The following is a 22055-nucleotide window of genomic DNA, read 5'->3' on the forward strand; positions in this document are numbered from 1 at the left end:
GCATTGGGTCTTCGTTGCTGCACAGGCTTTCTGTAGTTGTGGCGAGCAGGAGCTACTCTTCATTGCGGTACGCAGGCTTCTCATTGCAATGGCTTCTCTTGCTGCGGAGCATGGGCTCTAGGCGCGGAGGCTTGGTAGCTGTGGCTCGCGGGCTCTAGAGCGCAGGCTCAGTAGTTGTGGCGCACGGGCTTAGTTGCTCCGTAGCATGTGGGATCTTCCTGGGCCAGGGATGGAACCCGTGTCCCCTGCATTGGCAGGCGGATTCTTAACCACTGTGCCACCAGGGAAGTTCCAATAAATATTATTTTAAAGAAACGCTTCTTACAAGACAGTTTTACATAGTGTAAAACATAGGTCTTTCAGTTTCTGTCAACACTGTTCATCTTCGAGCATGGCATTCTGATGATTCAAGTATCAGAAGTAAGGATAAGCTAGAACCTTATTAAGATGTATTTTAAATCTGTTATCAGTATTTATAAAATGTTGAAATTAAGAACTGTTTTTAGAAAGTTTTTAAGATTTCTTCCTATTTTAAAATTCCTTCAAGGTATGACATTTAAATCCCTTGCTGAGGAACTTAAATGTACTAAAAGTCTAACAAAAAAATTATACACACATTTAGTCCATCTAGCAGAGTACATACCTTACAAAACCTCCTATGCAAAAAAAAACCCTGTATCTTACGTATTCTATAATTACCAAGTATTTTGAAATATAATACATTAGAAAAGTTTCCATTGAGAATTAGAGTTATTTCTTACGACACAGCAGTTTGTTTGATATATTTTCAATACATGAGAAAGTGGAGGGGGGGCGGATGGGAAGAGATGAATAAGAAACACTCACAAAAATCTTGATTAAACTAAGGTTGCCCCTACACAGGTGGACAGAGAAATCTACCAATCAATACATGTTAACAGCCATTTGTGAAATAATGTAAACAACTACTGATAGGCAAACAGTTTTGGAAAGCCTGAAGCTTCTATCAAGATGATAATGAGAGTAATCTTTGAAGTGGTGGAATACTGGAACTAAAAATAAATAAGCCAAAACTTCATGATCAACTTTACTGCATACCATGATTAGAGAAAAGCTGAGGGGAAAAAAAAGCCTATATACCAATGAAGCTCCAGTGAACTCAATTTTAGCTTCTGCATTTCTTATATGAGTAAATCTAACTATTTCTTGACTCTATCCTTTCTTCAGATCTTCCAAAATAAAAGAAATTTTTACCTTTTTTTTAAGAATAGAATAAAACTCATTCTGTCTTGCAATTGTTATTAAGCATCCAATGAACCCTTACATAAATCTAAGACAGAATCCAGGAACCTTATTTTTCCTACATCCTAAAATACTCTGCCATCTTCTGTGACTAGAAAGAAACAGATGACGAAGAAATGCACATTAGTCAATCCAATTGGTTAAATATGAGAGTGGTGTAATTATAGGGCAAAGATGCTAACATTCTATTCGATAAAATTAGAAGCCATCAGAAGTTCCAAAATACAATCGACCCTTGAACAACAAAGGGGTTAGGGGTATCAACCCTCCATGCAGTTGAAAGCTGAGTGTAACACAGACGGCCTTCTGTATATGCAGTTCCACATCAGCAAACTCAACCAACCACTGATCATGCAGTACTGTAGCATTTTCTATTGAAAATAATCTGAGTGGGAATTCCCTGGTGGTCCAGTGGTCAAGACTCTACACTTTCACTGCTGAGGGCCCAGGTTCACTCTCTGGTCAGGGAACTAAGACTTCCACAAGCCGCACGGGGGGGATCCGAGTATACATGGACCCATGCAGTTCAAACCCATGTTGTTCAAGAGTCAACTGTATTCTTAAACCACTGCATTCTGATAATTCAAGCGTGTAAGATGAAACAGAAGAAATGATAAACTAGAACATACCAGAGATGGACTTTATGATATCAGCATTTACAAGATGGGTATGTTCTGGGTTTATCCATGATAGCTGATGAGCAATAAGTTAATATTCAGAAAACTTTGCTCATTTTAGGTACATGTATCGTCAAAAACCAGGAAAACATGAATAAAAACTTGGATTTCTTTGTTTAAATGCTTATTAAAATATCTAATAATGTTTATCTTCACCATCCTTTTATTCTTTCTTCTGTAAATTTACATGTAAAATGACTTAAAAATAGAAAAAATAATAAAAATGGCCCATTAGACTCAAATGGTAAGTGCTGACTATTTTCCCTAGTATACTGAGAATTAAAAAAAACAAAAAGAAAACCCTGAGAACAAGAAGGAAAGTGCCCTTTCCAAGCACTATCTTAGAAAGGCAGTTCAGCTAAACAGACTGGTGTATCTCTTGTTGATCTACAGTGGATGGGTGCCTCAAGCTTGAATGCTGAAAAATGCGTCTTAAAATAAACTACCTGTTCTGTTTCACCAAAGAATAACCGTCTAGGAATCTGGCTTTCTATGTAAGTTTACCTACAAAAAAGAATAAAACATTGTGGACTGTCTTGCAGCTTTAGTTCTCACTGAACATTAAAATGCTGGATTCCATTTTATACTTACATCCATCTCTGTAAACTTCATTAATAACTGATCCCTGAAAAACAAAGCCTCTCTCATAAAGCCAAATTAATCTAAGTTCCTGGCTCAAATCAAAATGCTATGAATTTGCCTCCACTTTTGTGTTGTGGGTCAAATAACATCCTTTACAAAATGAACAGTGTACTCAACACAATAAAAAGTTGTTTTAATAACCAAGTGTTAAAACCGCGCCCTAGCATACTATGTCCGAGATGCAGATTACTGAATTTATTTATGACTACATCATTGGAGTAAAAGCACCTCACAGAAATTCCCTTACTTCAGATTTCAATTCACTTAAATCCCCAAACTATTCCAAGAAAGCAATTCACACTCTAAGGCAATGGCCCTCATTTCTCTAACATTCTAAGTTTCTTCAAATCCAAGAAAGAGCTTTAAAAAAAGACTAAGGAGTGCCCATGAGAGACCTAAAAACACAACAGTACCCAGATTGAAGAAGGCTACAGTTTCATGGAAGAATTAAATTCCAAAAGCCTATTTCAGTATTCTTTCTACCAAATGAATCCTAGTCAAACCTTACTGGCCTCCAAATTCCAGCACACAACCAAATTATGACTTAAATGGAATTCCAGTCTGGATCCTAATGTTATCAGCTTTTCATTCAAGTTAATAATGTTCAACGATGCCTTTCAAAGTTATAACCAAATAGAAATAATGTGAACACCACCAGTAGACAATTTCTACCAGTTTTTACCTAATTCTAAATAATGTTAAGCATTAAACTGAATGCTTAATCATAATGACCTGTTTTACAACTACATGAAAGACATTTATTGAGTACTATTCATATCTATTTTATCTCATTACAATCTATGAAGAAATAGAAAATGTACATTAGGAAAGCAAGCTTAACATCTAGAAAACACTAATGTGATTTATCTACTTACACAACAGTTATTATCTCATTAGTATTTGTGGCTGATACTTTAACAAATGGGTTTCATAAGTCTTGGAAACTGCCCATTCCCCAAAAGAAAAAGATAAAAGTAATAAAGAATATGTTCACCTATTCTTTAACGTATGAGCATTCCCAAGCACTAAGACTAACAATGCTGACTTCATATTATGAGAAAGACTAACTACAGACAGCTAAAATTTTCAGACTGGTTGCAAGAATCAAACTGATACATTTTTAAAGGTAAGATGTAAATTATACATGTATATTGTATTTGTCTTATAAGTAAAATACGAAATTAAAAAACTGTACGGTAAGGGGGCTTCCCTGGCAGTCCAGTGGTTTAAGACCCTGTGCTTCCACTGCAGGGGGACTCGGGTTTGATCCCCTGGTCAGGGAACTAAGATCCTGCATGCCATGCGGCATGGCCAAATTAAAAAAAGAAATTGTAAGGTAAGGGAGTGTTCTACATCAAATTATTCTTAATCCCTTTATTAAATTTCTCTCAAGGGACCTATCCCAAGATTATAACTAAATTATAAAGATGTAGAACCATAATGTCTGACTATCTGCCATAAAAGATGGAAGGCGTATGTCACAAGAACAAAAACTTGCCTATCCGTATTTCAACCAGAAGACTTCACAATTCAAAAAAAAAGTTTTTATATATCAAATATGTTAAGCCCAAGAGGAAAAACTTAAAAAGTCTTATAAAATTACCTATTAGCTTGAGATGTCAGGCTTCCTATGTAACACGTTTGTGTGTGTTACTAACTTGCTGAATAAGGTAGGCATCTTATAATAAAAAATAAGGCACCTCACATGTGAAATCACTGGGGAAAAACTCTTTCTACTGCCCTTCCAATATCCCAGAACATTATACTATATATCCAGCTTAAGAGAATCTAAAGAACTCTTCATTTTCCCATCATCTCCAACTTTACAAGCTGAGAATTATTTTCTTAGCAATCTTTTTTTTTTGGCCATGCCACGCAGCTAGCCTGTGGGATCTTATTTCCCTGACCAGAGATCGAACCCAGGCCCTCAGCAGTGAAAGCACAGAGTCTTAACCACTGGACCACCAGGGAATTACCAATTTTCTTAGCAATCTTTAGTTAACAAAATCAACTATTAAGCAGACACTTATCAAAAAAAATTAATTATATTAAATACTTTAAAGATTTGAAAATATATGCCAGTTTTTATCAACACAAAGCCACCAATTAGGTTTAAAAATAAACCTTTGAATCTTAGACTTTTCAAAACCAACTTTCTATTATAAGCCATATAGTGTCTTCTTGAGGCCACTACCAGACACTAATTTATGTTTTATAATTTCATCTAAGTCTCATAAATTGGCTGGAAAGGGCAAGCCTGATGTAGACAAACATGTTTGTAAAGTAATAAAATTTTAGAGTAAGCCATGTGAAATCGCCAATATTTAACCATACCTGACCTACAAGAATGGAAAGTTCATATGGCTGAATTTTTTAATTATTATTATTTTTTAATAGAAGCATAGTTGACTTACAATATTGTGTTAGTTTCAGGTATACAGCAAAGTGATGCAGTTTTGTATATATATATGTGTATATCTGTGTGTGTGTGTATATATACATATATATATGTGTATATGTTCTTTTTCAGATTCTTTTCCATTATAGGCTATTACAAAATATTGAATATAGTTCTCTGCACTATACAGTAAGTCCTTGTTTATTTTATATATAGTAGTGTGTATCTGTTAATCCCCAATTCCTAATTTATCCCCCGCCCCTTCCCCTTTGGTAACCCAACTTTGTTTTGTATGTCTGTGAGTCTGTTTAGTAAATAAGTTCACTTATGTCATATTTTAGATTCCACATATAAGTGAGATCATATGGGGACTTCCTGGCGGTCCAGTGGTTAAGACTCCACATTTCCAATTCAGAGGGCATGGGTTCAATCCCTGGTCGGGGAACTAAGATCCCACATGCCACCTGGCGCAGCCAAAATATTAAAAAAATAAAAATTAAAAAAAATAAGTCATATCATAAAACATTTGTCTTTGGCTTACTTCACTCAGTATGATTATCTCTAGCTCCATCCATGTTGCTGCAAATAGCATTCTTTCATTCTTTTTTATGGCTGAGTAATATCCCATTGTGTATGTATATATACGTGTGTGTGTGTGTGTGTGTGTGTGTGTGTACACACACCATATCTTCTTTATCTACTCATCTGCCAATGGACATTTAGGTTGCTTCCACGTCTTGGCTATTGTAAATAGTGCTGCTGTGAACACTGGGGTGCCTATATCTTTTCAAATCAGTTTTCTCCAGATATATGCCCAGGAATGGGATTGTTGGATCATATGGTAATTCTATTTGTAGTTTTTAAAGGAGCCTCTATACTGTTTTCCATAGTGGCTGCACCAATTTACATTCCCACCAACAGTGTAGGAGGGTTCCTTTTCTCCACACCCCCTCTAGCATTTATTATTTGTAGACTTTTTGATAATGGCCATTCTGACTGGTGTGAGGTGATATCTCATTGTAGTTTTGATTTGCATTTCTCTAATAATTAGCCATGTTGAACATCTGTACGTTGGCCATCTGTATGTCTTCTGGAAAAATGTCTATTTAGGTCTTCTGTTGTATGGCTGAATTTTAGATAAATGCCTGGACAGCTTAATGAAAAGCTCCATTCTGGATCATTTCTGTTCTAAATCAATTACTAACGGCCAAATCATAGTCACCTTTCCATTCTTCAAAGAGGAAGGGTTCCTAGAGCTGCAAAAGAACAAGAGTTGGGAATGTGGCACAAAATTGACAACACCCTGTAATACAGCATGACATATTAGAAAGAATAACATTCAGGACAAAAACTTACACTGGTTATTCAACTTCCTAACCTTCAGGCTACATGAACCTTGGAAAGGTTAATTAAAGTATTCATAGAGTTTAGAAGAGGCCCTCAAGAGACTATTATGTCAAACTGATAGAACGTGTTTAAAAAGCCAGTTAGTTATATATATATATTATATGGGTTAGTGTCAGCTGTTATCACTGCTATTATAGTATTTACGACTAGCACAAAAAGAACAGTAGCCAATGACTTAATTAAAAAGAAAAATCAATATACTATGCAATAAATTACCCTAAAAAGAATCAAGTTATATTAAAAACCTAAATACTCTTTAAAAAAGGGGGGGGGGGCATCTCTGTAGAAGTACTAAAATGGGTTATCTTGGAGGCCACACCAGGAAAACTGGCAGATCTGAATCTGGGAAAATTGGCAGATCTGAATAAGTAAAAATATAAATTCTTAATGGCAAAAGCCACTAAAGCACAGCTTTTTAAAGAATGCCCGGGAGAAAACACAATATATAACAGGAACTTACCCATAAAATGTACACATTTCCAACATCGAAAACTACACGGGCAAAAAATAAAATAGATAATAAACAGAACAAGGGGCTAACAGCCAATAAACTAATTTAAAAGACACTCCATATCACTAGTAATCAAGGTTCAGAAAACAGAGAAGACAACAGCTTCCTTCTATCATGTTTATGAAAACTTACAGATGAGATTAATAATAATCCAGCCAGTCAATCTATGAGGAAACAAACTCCTTAATGTACTAGCAAAACTATGAAGTGGTCATTCAAAAAGCACTTTTGGAGGACAAAATGGTATATTCTGCTATTATCAAAATTTTCAATATACATGCCTTTGATTCAGCAATTGAACCACCAAGATTTATACTAACAGAAAATGCTTTATATAAGGACATTAACTCTTGCTTTTTTTGGGGGGGGATGGTAAAAGCAAAAAACAACTTTCAATGATTTCAACAACTTCTAATTATGATACACCTATACGGAGAAGTATCATGGGGTGGTGAGAAAAAATGAGGTTAAATCTGTATGTGCAGACTTGAAAATGTCTATGGTATCTTAATTAACTGACTACAAAAATCACAAATAAAATGTATTCCCAATTTTTGTAACTTAAAAAAAGCACACATATTCTTTATAAATTCAAAGAAAAGAATCTAAAGAGACATCTCTTAAATGAGATTTAAGCTGGGGTGGGCAGATAAGCACACCTACATACCTACACTAAGAGGAAAGGTTCACTTTTTACTTTATGTAACTCTGTATCATTTCACTTTTTATATTAAGCTTTGTTACTTTGAATTTGGGAGGTAGGGAGCTTACATAAAGTTATTTGGCTCAAAATATAAAGCACTAACAACCATAATTCCTAAGCATTCATTCCATGGCATAAGAATAAATTCCTAACGCTGGCAAAAAAGCAAAACAAAAAAAGAAATCCACAGGTGGCAAGATTAATTTTAAACTTCTTCCCTATATAAATTTTCAAAAATTCCAAAAGCACAAAAAAATTACAAAGTAACAGTAATATCTTAATTCCAGACCATGATTCTCATTAATTTTAAGGAACAAATTTCACCAAGGCTGAATCATAAAACAGAAAGTGAAATAAAACACTCTGTAATCATCAATTTCCAAATCATTCAATAAAGTTTTGTATACAATTGGGGAGGCGAGCCATAAAGATGGTCCAGGAACTGGACAGGATCTTCCCAGATTGAGACTGAGGAAAGCACACTGTAACAACACCCTCAGCACTCCAAGTTTTTCCTTTAAACTGAGCCTTTACATTAACAATAACTGTCTGAACAACAATTTTTAAAATATGAAAAGCACTACTCAGAAATGATCGCCACACATGTGGCACCCTGACACAATTAAGCTTATAACATGCTTTGATTTAGCAAAAGCAGAAGGATGCTTGCTCTAATTACCTAGAGCAAGAATTAAAATCTAGGCAAAATTTTAGAAAGTGAGTTCAAGTTGTTAGGGGTTAAAGTCCTACAATTTGACTTTCTAGCCTAACATCTACAATTAACTCAAAAGAAAATTTACCATTAAAAAAATTATGAAGAATAAAAATGGCAAGTAACTAAATGAGTTCATGTGCAAAGCACTCAGAACAGTGTATGGCACAAAGTACATACTGTTAAGTGTTTCTAGATAGCTGTTTCATCACTAAAGATTGACCCATGTTCCCAGTTCTCCTACCCCAGCCTACATAAATTAGGTACAAATGAGATTTGAAAATCTCTTTCAACACTATCAAGACAACTCCTTGTGAGAAATACATTTTAGCATATTTGAGCTCCTTGGAGGTATCAATTTCTTAAAAATCGAAAATCAAATTTTCTATCTCCAACAAACTCATTATGCTTCTATTTGACAATTTCCAAGTTTCTTTTTACATAACAGCAGGCATGTTAATCAAAAATAAATATAAGACAGACATTCAAGACCTACTAAGTGTGAAAAAAGCAAGATACAAAGAAGCAGTAAAATTTTTATTTTTTTAAAAGAGAAAACAGGAAGAGCCTGAGAATATGTAAACCATGAAATGTGGTTTTTATCTCTGGGCAGTGATTTTGGTTTTTTCCTTTTAAATTTTTCTGAATATTTCTAGAATATTCAAAAAGGCAGTATGCTAATTATAATATTTCATATTGTTACACAGGAACTATATTAATGATCACTACAATAAAGGATAGCTACTAATACTGTACAAAGATACTGAGGAAAAAGCACAAGGCAAAACAGCAAAAAAAAAAAAAAAAAAAAAAGGAAAATAATGACCAACGTCATATAGTTGTCTCTGCCAGAATCTGTGCAAAACTCAAATGCACTATCGTCTTTAGTTCTCAAATTATTTTCACTTTAGGCATTAAAAACAAAAAAACTTGACCAAGGCTACAAACCTAAAAATGGTAGCATTGAGACATTAATCCCAGTTCTGGCTCCAAAACTCAAGCATTGCTACATTACACAGCCATTACCAATAGAAAGAATGGAGAAAAGGAATTAGATTTATTCTCTAACAGCTAAACAGATTTTCCAACAAGAATATTTATTTGAAACAAAAAAATATGCACACAAGAAAATAAACTTGTAAATACATACCTCTACTTCATCTCCTTCACTAATTTCTTTTTTTATATCAGGTGGTGGTGGTAATCTAACTTCATTAAATGGAACCTGGCGTTCCGGTTGCCAACTGAAGGATTAGAAAAGGAATTAACAATTTTAAAATACATTATTCTAATAGCCCCTAATACAGAAGCTATGTAGTCTATGCTTAGTACTGTATATTTTTCAAATCAATCATTTAGCTGTCCCCAAAGAAAAACAACCTCTGTATTAAATCTTTTTCCAAGTAGTTTGCTGAGGTAGAACAGATTTTGCATGGCTCTTGGTGAAGTTTATAAATAGTTAACATCATTGACAATTATATATTGCTTCCAAATTACTCATCCTAAGGTAACAGTACATACATTATTCTGCAGATGAAGTAGGGTAAGTTCAGAGTAACGAACTGCTATAGTGGGATCAACTTATTACAAACACTTTTGCCACTCAATGATTTATTAAGCAACACAATTTCAGAGATTATAAAATATAAGCTGCATAATTTCTTAGTGTACATGTTCACAGAAATATAGAAAACTACTCAATTATTCTGAATAGCTAAATTATGAAAGGATTTAATTTTCTTACACAGATAGAATTTCTTTTCTACAATGAACACATACATTGTAATTAAAACCTAGAAAAAACTTACTTTTAATCTTTGTAGCAAATACGAATGTGTTAAAACTACTACTTGAGCTGCTGCTTAATTTTTTGTGGGTTGTATTTTATAACTAAGTTGATAAAGCTAAAATGCTTTCCTACTTTAAGTTCTAATAGGTCATTCACATGCCTGGGAGGTAGAGCAGCACGTAAAATACTCCTATGGCTCCCCTGTGCCAACGCTGGGCAAAAAAAGAGACAAGTAAGACATTTGAGTGCTTTCTTTCATCTTTACTGTCTAAATGGCAGCTGCTAAAAGACAGAAATCATCTCAACACTTGTTTCTACAAGAAACAGCTGTTGGGCCGATATCTATTCAGGCAGTTACAGAAGCAGCATAAAAGTGAAAGTTAACCAGTTTTCTTTTCTGACCTTCAATTATACAGTGCTCCTTTATAACCCTTCCTAACCAAGCCCAGAACACAGTCTTTAACGTTTTTAGCACAACTTACCTAACCTTTACAATATCTATACAACTTTTTATTATTCCTTATGAATAATCAAGCAATTAAAGACAGCCTAATACTTATCTACAGCATAATTTCAAAATTCTGCGTTTTTAAGAAGCATATTATAATCCCATTCGTGCCGTCTATTTTTGCAAAAACTACTTACCGATTCACGTCCACATGTGATTTGACAAAGAATGGGGTCATGGAAGAAGTGCCAAGTGAATTGTGAGCAGAAAACCAGGTGAAGTCACCAAAAACTAAAATTATTTGAACTCAAAAAGATAATCAAACCAAAGACCCCCACCCAAAAGCACACTCATTTTCCACTGGCAATAGAAACAGCCAAAAGCAAACAGTTTGGCACTACCCATCTTCAAAATTAGGATCTCTATCAATAAAAAAATAACTTACTTGTTCTCAAAAACAACTGTGAGAGAGTCTTCATGAACATCTTTGATAAATCCCTATAAAGAAATTAAAAGGAAATAAATATTCAATTAAATGTTACATTAACTCTAAACCACTATATTAGAGCTACAAAAACGACATGGAGTACTAATAATAACCCAGAGCTTGGAATAGGCTAATCTGGGTTTGATTTCCATCTCCATCATTCATGAGCTGTTTGACCTTGGCAGTTACTTAACCTCTCTTTCATGATTACAAATGACATTAAATAACACTGTACTACTGTCAATCAGAAGAGCAATGTTCTCAACCTTAGCCAAATGCTTACACACTCTGAACCACTTGGTACTCAGCAAAAACTTTTCTGAAACGTCTTTATCATACTACACTCCATAATGTACACTATAAACTAATTAAATACACACACTTGCAGTACTTGGTTAAAACATGGCAAAAATGAGTACATCTGTTTACCTCATCTACCTCCCAAAATATTTAAACACTATGTGTCAGATATTATTTTAAGCAAATTAGCAAACCAAAGACTAAGAAACAAACTGATGGTGGAAAAACCAAAAAGCAAACAGATCAGCACTGCCACCCCAGAAAATCTTTGGAACTGAATACAGAAAGTCTTATAGAGGAAAAGGTAACCGATGAAGCTGAAAATAAAATCATTTTATTTTCAATCACCAATCACAGAATGTGTATAAGTCATGTATCTAGTCTCTCAGTACCCTCCTCCCACATTTGCTACTAAATTTTATGATTCTGTAATTTGGCCTTGATCTCTCTCCAGCTAGAAATGCCTGTGATCAACTTGTGTATTATGGGAAATTTCAATGCATATATCTTCATGTGAGGTCTAAAACTCAAGATACTTTCAAGAATGCTATAGTTGGGGTTTCCCTGGTGGTGCAGCGGTTAAGAATCCACCTGCCTGCCAATGCAGGGGACGTGGGTTCGATTCCTGGTCTGGCAAGATCCCACATGCCAGAACAGCTAAGCCTGTGCACCACAACTACTGAGCCCGTGTGCCTAGAGTCTGTGCTCCACAACAAGAGAAGCCACCGCAATGAGAAGCCTGTGCACCGCAAGGAAGAGCAGCCCCCGCTCACCTCAACTAGAGGAAAGCCCGTGTGCAGCAACGAAGACCCAAAGCAGCCGAAAATAAACTTATAAAAGAAATATAGTGGCTGCCAGAAAATTTAAAGTAGCTCTTGCCTTGCAATTCTGAAGACATTTTTTGTTCTTCTTTCTCCTCCCAAAGCTAAAAACTAAGAGCTGCCATCTAGTTCAAGTTGTGATTATCTGATCACGCTACAACAATGACTTCCTGGCCAGTTTCTCTATTTCTACTAGTTCATCCACACATCTACTTTCAGCAATCATTTTGGTCAGCACTTTCATAGTTATGTTACCAGCAAATCCATCTCTATTATACCCTTGCCATTTGTAAGGACTATTTTCATAACCTGAGAATTACCAAATTCATGAATATCAGAGTAAAACATCTTTCCATCATAGATTAGTCATATTTATACTTTCACTAACATTTTCTAGTCCTTCACAAACAATTTTCATAGTTTGAAATGTTTCATTAATCTTTATCATTTCTGTATAATTTATACAGCGTAAGCGCAAATGAGAGCTCCAAATCACTGGGAAATTCTACTCCTCGTTATAATAAAAAGGTTTTATCCTATCTAAAAATCAGTGCTTATACTGCTCCCCACCCCCACTTTACATCCACCACAAACATCAGCATCATCTTTGTCTGGGTGCACACACTGTTCACACACTTTAAGAAAAAATACAGCTCTGGAACCTACTCTTATTGCTAATATCTTTCAGGCATCAGATTAAACAAGCTAAAAACTTGACACCCAAATAAAGTATATTTGGACTGTAGTGAATAATCAGAAAACATGTTCTAATCCCCAAACCCTAGATTCTAGGGATAAGGGGTTTCTAATGGCCAGATCGCTATAAAATTGATGCATTTGATACAGGACACAGTCAACACTTTTCAATTCACCAGAATAATGGCAGGTCCCTATATACTCAAGAGATGGAAAACGGCAGGGTTATGTCTTTGCCAAAATGTTTTAAGAGTCAGGAGACACCAAATAACAATGGCAACATCTTCCTGAACATGGTGTGGGTGGAGGGCGGGGGGGGGGGGGGGTGGCTTTATGACTAAGTCTCCGTAACTTCTGTCCTTCTTGTTAGTCCAACCTTTGGGGATTTGGTCTCTTTTCCTATTCATACTCATCTGGTCCAGAACCCGTATTTCTTAGAAGACTATGACATTTCTTTTTCTTCTCCCCATACAGCTACAAACATGGAAGCCCAAGCCATCATAAAATGGTCCCTTAATTTGTTCATTCACAAAGCCTGGTATATGTTTACACTTGAAACTCTTAACTATAATTTAAAATTATAGATAAGTAACAAGGCACTTTAACATATTTAAAGTGTAATCAAAATAGAATGCTATCCCTGACAAAATAACAAACAGCATCATACAATAAAAACCCAGGAATGCCAAAAATGATGTGTAAATTAGGAGTAAGGGAGGAACAGAGGGAATAGCAGGAATCTCTGAGCCCTGGAAGCACTAACTGAAGAATTTTTTTTTTTCAAAACCAATCTAGCCTAAAATAAAAATGTAAAAAGAAAACCCAAAGATTCAGTAAGGTGGCAAGTTAACCAAATTAGCTTTTCTAGCTAAAAATAAGCACTGGAAAATAAAACAGACAAAAAAATATTCTACTAACAGCAAGGTCCTAGAAATGCCCTCAACAACAAAAAAATGTACACGACCTATGTGCAGACATCTGTGAAACTTGACTAATGAATAGAAATAGACTATTTAGGGAAACGTAAAGCACTCTTGATATTTTAAAATTTTCAACATGCCCCTAAATGGGATCCTACTAAAACACAAAGGAATGTGTAATTCTGTTGAGGGAACAGGAGTTAACCTTAATAAAATTACATCAAAGCCTATCTTAAAAACAAACAAGAAGGCATTCAGTAAGGCAACTTTTAAATGGGGGTAGAGAATAATGAGAAAACATTATCCGTACCAAACACTGAAAGTTATTTTAAAGCTACAATAATCAAGACAAAAAAGACAAGGTGCTTGGCAATTTTGAGGTGGGAGCTTCAATGGCCTGTGGAAAGAACAAGGTGCATTCCAGATATCTGCCTAACTTAAACACACATTTTTGAAGTTACAGAACACTACAGCTGAAAAGCATGTTTTTCAACTCGATGAGGGTAGTCACAGGGAGAAAAAATCCTATTGATAAGCAGTAATACACATGGTATGAATGAACTTCAAGAATTGAAAGAATGAGATTATAAATACATTCAAAAGTCAGAACAGATGGCTGTGGGAAAACCACTCCAAAGAGAAACATTATTTCTTCTACAGACCTTCCAGATCCCTCATTTTAGAGAAAGAGAAGCTGAAACTATACACATCTATTATAGCCTCAAAGTTTTACTCCCTAAGAGGTTGTAAACACTGAATTTAAAACCTCATCTTCTGGGAGTTTCCTGGTAGTCCAGTGGTTAAGAATCGGTCTTTGCTATGCAGGGGATGATGGTTCAATCCCTGGTCTGGGAACTAAAATCCCACATGCCTCGGGGCAACTAAGCCCACAACAGGCAACTACTGAGCACCACAACTAGAGAGAAGCCCAGGGACCACAACGAAGACCCGACACAGCCAAAAAATAAATGAATGTATGTTTTAAAAAAATAAATAAAACCTCATCTTCTGTCTGGAACTCTTTTCAATTAAATCATTATCAATTAAATAACAAAATGCTTTTGCTAATTCACAGTTTTAAACTCTAAAAGGTTACGTCTGGCAGCAACACTATTATGAAGAAAATATGGCACCATTCCTAAAAAGCCTATTTAAGGCAAAGTCCCAGAACAAAATATCAAAATCTAATTTACAACTGGAAAGGCAGCTACCTTGTTTAATATACTAATCAATTTATCAGAGGCTTTGCTTAAGTGATGGCTGAGCAATCTACAGAGATCCATGAATCCCTTTGAGAACATTCCCACTAAACTCATTAGGAACATATCATCCTAGTCTAAAAAAAATTCCTTTGAAAAGTATCATTTCAAATTCATCTGCTACTTCAGATTTTTCAAAAATCCACTAATGACCTCCCATTATTACAATTCATTACAACACTAAATTCACATATCTTACAAAGGGGGAAGTAGAAACTTAAAAAAACTTAATACTGGGACTTCCCTGGTGGGGCAGTGGTTAAGAATCCGCCTGCCAATGCAGGGGACGTGGGTTCGAGCCCTGGTCTGGGAAGATCCCACATGCCGCGGAGCAACTAAGCCCATGAGCCGCAACTATTGAGCCCGCACGCCGCAACTAATGAAGTCCATGTGCCTAGAGCCTGTGCTCCACAACAAGAGAAGCCACCGCAATGAGAGGCCCGCACACCTCAACGAAGAGCAGCCCCTGCTCGCCGCAACTAGAGAAAGCCTGTGCACAGCAATGAAGACCGAACACAGCCAAAAATAAATAAATTTATATAAAAAAAAAACTTAATACTCAGCAAACTACTACCAGAAGTCAGACAGCCTGAATCCTCAAAATGAGGTTTAAAGTGGAAGCCCATACCCAAAAACCCAACACTTACACCCTAAAGCTGTAACTCTTAAACCTCAAAATTCTTGTTAGAAGAGTTCACTGATTGCCAATAGACTGAGCAAAAAAGGCCAGCAAGACACAGAACAAGCTTCCTAAATGGAGGCTATGTTTTCAATGACTCTATCTCAAGGGGTAAAAGCAAGGATTCATCAGGAATCAAACCTCTAGTTCACATTTATTCTCCTAAGCAAGCAAAAAGTTCTCACAGTCACATTACTGCCTCCTTCAAACCTGATCAAGTATTCTTATATAATTTAAGATCTACTCCAGTTTTTCTCTTTAAAGTCTTTCTCAGGATCACTGGTATGACATTTAAAAATTTTATATTTATTTGGCACAACAGTCAAATTTTAGTTCCCTTTTCCAATGTATTAAGACATTACAGTTGATGGCTCAATTACTGAAGCAAATTTGTGATAAAATGCTGTATTTCTAAAAATAAACTGACTGACATAGAGAACAGACTTGTGGTTGCCAAGGGGGACGGGGGTGGGGGAGGGATGGATTGGGAGTTTGACATTAGCAGATGCAAACTATTTTATACAGAATGGATAAACAACAAGGTCCTACTGTATAGCACAGGGAACTATATCCAATGTCCTGTGATAAACCATAATGGAAAAGAATATGAAAAATATATATACGCATAACCAAATCACTCTGCTGTACAGCAGAAATGCATTGTAAATCAACTCCACTTCAATAAAATAAAATTTTAAAAAAATAAATAAAAATAAACTGTTTAAAATAAATTCTCAGAACATTAAGAGGCACTGGAATCAGTTTGTTAGATCCTATAGGGCCTTTCCTCTGACTGGGTAAACTCTCCATTTTCCCAAACTCCACAGTTAAAATCTGCTGCTGTGGATAAATGTAATTACAAAACTATAACCCATGAAAAAAGAAAAGTTAATAGCATAATTTATGCAAAATTCGCCTCAGGTTTTTGTTTTTCAAGAACTGACAAAATGGATGATGACTTGTTATTCTTTGATCAATTATCAGTTTGTTTAGTGATTCATTCTCTGGCCCCAGTCTACTTTCCCAGCCCATAAATTCTAACAATTTTGCATCCCTGCAATCAGGATGCTTCCTACAATTGATGGCATCTTAGGATAGCCAATAGCTGAATGGCTGCCAGGATACAAATGTCACTGTTAAGCATGCTCAAACTTGGTTTGCTTGCAATTTTCTGTGGCACTTGATTGCAACCCCTCAATAGTTCATTCAGCAAACCAATGAAGTAACATTTTAGGAAGGATTTAGGTTTCTTACCAGAAGGTTGTTCTGTTGACACCTTCTGATAAAATCAAGAAAGCACCAGCATCAAAACTTGCAGAGTGGGTGAAAATTCTTGGAAGAAAATCCTGGAGATAATAGAGGAGAGCTCTTTTAAAGTATGCTTGCAACATCAATGCTCTCCATGGCACTGAGGAAGATATTGTGAGAAGAAACACAATCATCTGAACCTGAAAATGTTTTATTCAATTTATTTTGCTTCTATTTTCCTTATGTATGCAAATGTTTAAAAATAATCTTTCAGGTGATATAGAAAAGAATTTTAAAAGATAAAAACTACCACTCATAAATCAATTGGCAACATTTCTTCTTTTTTAGTGCCTCTTACAACTGATGCCATTTTATTTTTTTATTTTTTTTTTGGATGCCATTTTAAATACAATGAAATTGTATGGCTCTTCCACTGATTTCCCAAATCTACATATGGAAAAATAACCTGTTCCCTGGACTCTAAAACCCAACTTCCAATTACACATCTCCACCCATGGCTTACTTTTATACCTAAAATCAATCAACGTGTCAACAGTCAGTATCATCCGCTGTCCTGCTTTTGCACTCTACACATGTATGATCCATTTTACAGGATTAAAAAAAAAGTGAATACAGCAAACTATTTCTTAATCAGGGTTCTATGAGAATACAGCCCAATCACTAAGTCATTCATTGTGTGTAATGAACTTCTCTCCCATGCATCTAGAATAGTACTAGCCATGCACAATCCTTGGAAGAATTGAGAAAACGGTGTTCCTCTGCTTTATAGTTCAGATGAAAAACTATAAGGTTGAGAAAACTGAGTTAGGGACTCCCAGACTTAAGCAATTTTACACGAGTCTCAGTCTGCAAACTGAAGGAGTTGAAGCTCCTTAAACTAAGGTAATTCCTAGGCACTCAAAGGTGTGCCAAGAGTACTTAAAGCCACTCCTTCTCCCCCCCCAAAATACTACGGTTAATCTTCCTGGAACTTTTATGTCAAGTAATTTAAAGAATTTAATAAACACTTTATGTTTCTGGACTGTGTATACATTTAACAGATACAGAAAGAACTCCTTATTAGGGAAAGGGAAAAAAACACTTACTGAGCAATACAATATACTGGTTTTACTGTTAAGACTGGTCTCAGATCCACTACTTACTATGCAGTAGGTAAAAGAAGAGAGGGCCCAGAGCAGTAAGGTAAGGAAAATAAGACTCTTTTAACTGGCTTTACTTGCCCAAAAGCAAGTCACAATATCCTCCTTTAGGAACTCTTTATGGTCTTCCCAGAGCACACCAGAGACTTTTTGGAGCAATTCTCAGAAGGTTCTATCAATCCTGAATGGGACCCAGCTCTCCTAGATGGTGGACTTCCTCCCGTCCCAATCTTAGAAGTGAGGAAGATCTGGCTGATGAGTACAGTACCTAATTTCCCCATGTGCAAACAAAAACGAAACAAAAAAACCCTTTAAAACAGAGAATTATTATTTAATACATGGTGCTAGCACAACTGCCTATGATATTCAAAATAAGACTTGATGTAGTAAATATGAAATAAATAAAACACTTTAAGAAAACCTAAGGAACTGTATGTATAATCTGGACACAGGCTGTCTTAACCAGGCTGGAAACCCTGAACCCTTAACAGGGAAAAAGTACTTCAGTATGTAAAAAACAGAACTTCCCTATGGCCCAGCATACCAGAGAGTTAAATTATAGATGGGGAGGGGGTATTCATATAATGAGTCCTAAGAAATCTCAAAAAGCAAAAAAAGACATCCCAGAAGGAAAATGGGGAAAAACAAGTAATTTATGGAAAAGCAAATCCAAATGGCCAACAAACATTAAAATTCACATGTGGGGATTTGCAAATCAAAGTTGCAACCTTTACATCCAAGAGATTCACAAAAATCAAAGATTATAATGCCTATTTCTGGCAAGGATGTAATAAAAAAAAAGCTGACATTCATCAATTGAGAAAATACAAAGTGTTAAGCCTTTCAGAATGCAATCTTTTAACATTTATTAGAGTTAACAGGTAAAAGTTCCCTTCCACCAAGCTATCTCGCTCTTTGAAACCTATTCAATGGAAACACACACGGAGCAGAAAAAAACTGAAAACAAAATGTCTATTAACTAGGGAATGGCTGGATTTCACAGTAATTCTTATGGTGAAATATGTAACCATTAAAAAATAAATTACACTCCAACAGAAAATGGCCAAGATGTAGATTATCTTATTTTTATAGAGCAATACTGAAAAACACCTACGTTTGTATCTGAATGTGTATCTATGTACATTCTATGAGTATGAAGAAAAATCTGGCACAATGTATACTTGGCTATAAACAGGCTACCTAAATGGATTGTGAATGAGAGATCATGTGGAAAAGGCAAACCAAGGGAAAAAGAAAAAAATTTACAATAAAGCAAGTCTGTATATGCTTATACATATGTATAAAATTATATACTTGCATATGCATGTATAAATATTTTTAAAGAGTTGAGATTATCCTTAATACTCTGTCAATCTGCACTATTTCCATACAGCACATATATATACACATTACCACTCCCCACATCTTTTTAATTTTTCCATCTCTAGTGATCTCAAATCCACATTCTAAGTAATAAACTCGTTTGTTTGATGTTTACATACAACACCTAAAAGATCTGGGTTGTTATTTGATTCCAGTAACGAGCACATTCAAGACTGTTGCAATCAGGCTTCCCTGGTGGCGCAGTGGTTGAGAGTCCGCCTGCCGATGCAGCGGACACGGGTTCGTGCCCCGGTCCGGGAAGATCCCACATGCCGCAGAGCGACCGGGCCCGTGAGCCATGGCCGCTGAGCCTGCGCGTCCAGAGCCTGTTGCTCCGCAACGGGAGAGGCCACAGCAGGGAGAGGCCTGCGTACCCCAAAAAAGACTGCTGCAAACAAAAATTTTCTTAACTTCAAACAATACACACTTTTTTTTTTTAAAGGACCTACATCTATGTCTGGAAATTATTTCCAATCAATGGACACATGTTCTACAAATAAAATCCACAAATTTACTAGTTACATTATGTATTACAGAAATTATTGCATCATTATGGAGTATGTCCTTTTAAGGAAAAAAGTTACTCAAGGCAAGCCTTAAGCATCCCTTAGTACTGAACATTTAACTGTTCTGAATAAAAAATGACAATGAAAATGTGAGGATTTCATAAGAATACATAAATATCTACTAATGCTTACATACTAGTAATGTTCTTGGCTTATTAATTTCACAAGTTTATAATATCCAACAGTTCCTGAAATAGAAAGACTCAGAGTGGTTTCAAATGGCCACACAAAACTATAATGACTTTCCTGTTGCCAAGAGTTGAGTTGAAGTTCTCTATAATTCTATATATGCATAAAGTTCTGGGACATATCTGAGCTTGACCAGGATCAATGTACAACCCCTCAAAAAAAAATTTAAGTTCAGTATGAATCAAAATCAGAAATAATTTAGTTTTGTATATATGCATTTATACAAATATTAACAAGTCAAAAGAGTGTCTAGAAACCAAGAATGACTGATCCATTTGTTCATTCAACAAATATGTACTGAAGGTCTACTAATGAACGAACTATACATATCAAGTCACTGGAAAACTTAAGACTTGAAAATAACCTGGAAAACTATTAAAGCAAAAAGCTATGAAACAAGAAAAGTTCTACTTTTTTTTTTTTTTTTTTTTGCCATGCTGTGCAGCATCAGGATCTTAGTTCCCCGACCACGGACTGAACCCCTGCCCCCTGCATTGGGAGCACAGAGTCTTAACCGCTGGACCACCAAGGAAGTCCCAAGAAGTTTTACTATTATTAATTAGCCAGAATAAGAAAGGCACGGAGATAGGAACCCGAAAAATGAGATTCCTGATTCTGAAGAAATACTGACAGGGAAATGCCATGTTGCTTTGCCAACAACAACTATAAATTTCATAGTTATTACTGGGGAGACCTCTAGTCATGCTCCCAAAAAAGCTAAGCAAAAAATGCTGAGGCTATAGTATGGAAGACAAGTTATAACAACTAACATTTAACTTAGATTTAACTTTGGTTCAATTTTGCCATGGCTATCAGCCTCTTTAATGTAAGGAAAAATAAACTGAAGAGATTGTTGTTCGTGTAAATAGATATTACACGTACAGATTAACAAAAGTAATGCTTTGCATTACTTAATTTTGTTTTGCTCAAGCTATTCTTTATTTGGTCCTAGAAAATTTAGATTTGATCCTAGAAAATTTTACACCAGCGTCACAACAGAATTTACTACTATTAGCTAAACATCTGCCAAAGAATTTTCTCAAGCCTTTTGATAACTACTGTGCCACACCTTAAAATTTGAACAGGACGTTTCATACATATACATATATAAAAAAGCATTTCAAACATTTCCCAAAATACCTTACACATAACAAACACTATAAAGCTAACAATTAAGGATGGTATAAATCACAACTATCCAGCACAAATTATAATTTGAGCCATATGTCTAGTTTTAAAATTTCTAAGTATATTAAAATAAGTAAAAAGAAACAGGTGAAGTTAATTTTAATAATTTTAACCCTATATATCCAAAATATTATTTCAACATGTAATCAAAATTTTAAAACTGCAGTCTTACATTCCTTTTTTCATACTAAGTCTTTGAAATCTAGTATAACTTTTACAATTAAAGCACATCTCAATTCAGGCTAGTATATTTCAGCCCCATGACGAGTGGCTACCATCGGAAAGGGCAGATTTCTGTAATGTGAAGCAAAGCTCAAATCATTTCTCCAGGAATCCTCCCAATTCAGTCCTCCTGACTCCCACTGTATTGATCAGAATTTATAATTAGTAATTTGATAAGCCATATATTCGTACTTGGGGAAAAAAATCACGTAATGGTTAGAGATCAGGCTCTCTGAAGTCCCAAACATCATTATGAATCTTGAATCAGCCTATTAATTTTATGGATGGATTCGCTTAGCCTCACTTTCCTCAACTGGGGTAACATTATCTCTTTCACTGTGACTGAGAGGACTAAGTAAGATAAATTCA

The 22055-nt window shown here is 35.4% G+C and overlaps 1 protein-coding gene across 7 annotated transcripts in view; it reads right to left on the minus strand.

Moving 5' to 3' along the window:
* FXR1 (FMR1 autosomal homolog 1) overlaps nt 1-22055 on the minus strand; it is a 57647-nt gene that overhangs the window by 29260 nt on the left and 6332 nt on the right. For 6 of the 7 annotated variants that reach the window (XM_089910809.1, XM_022571441.3, XM_089910808.1 and 3 more), the window contains exons 2-3: nt 11014-11066; nt 9482-9575 (exon numbers count right to left, since the gene is read on the minus strand). In XM_089910809.1, the coding sequence (XP_089766935.1) occupies nt 9482-9575; nt 11014-11066 (147 nt within the window). Of the gene's footprint in view, nt 1-6220; nt 6246-9481; nt 9576-11013; nt 11067-22055 lie in introns of those variants that run through there. The other variant, XM_089910810.1, reaches the window with a different exon arrangement.

This window comes from Delphinapterus leucas, chromosome 4 (genome assembly GCF_059928025.1).
Source record: "Delphinapterus leucas isolate spDelLeu-1000000601 "Yukka" chromosome 4, BTC_Dleu_Yukka2, whole genome shotgun sequence".
NCBI lineage: Eukaryota > Metazoa > Chordata > Mammalia > Artiodactyla > Monodontidae > Delphinapterus > Delphinapterus leucas.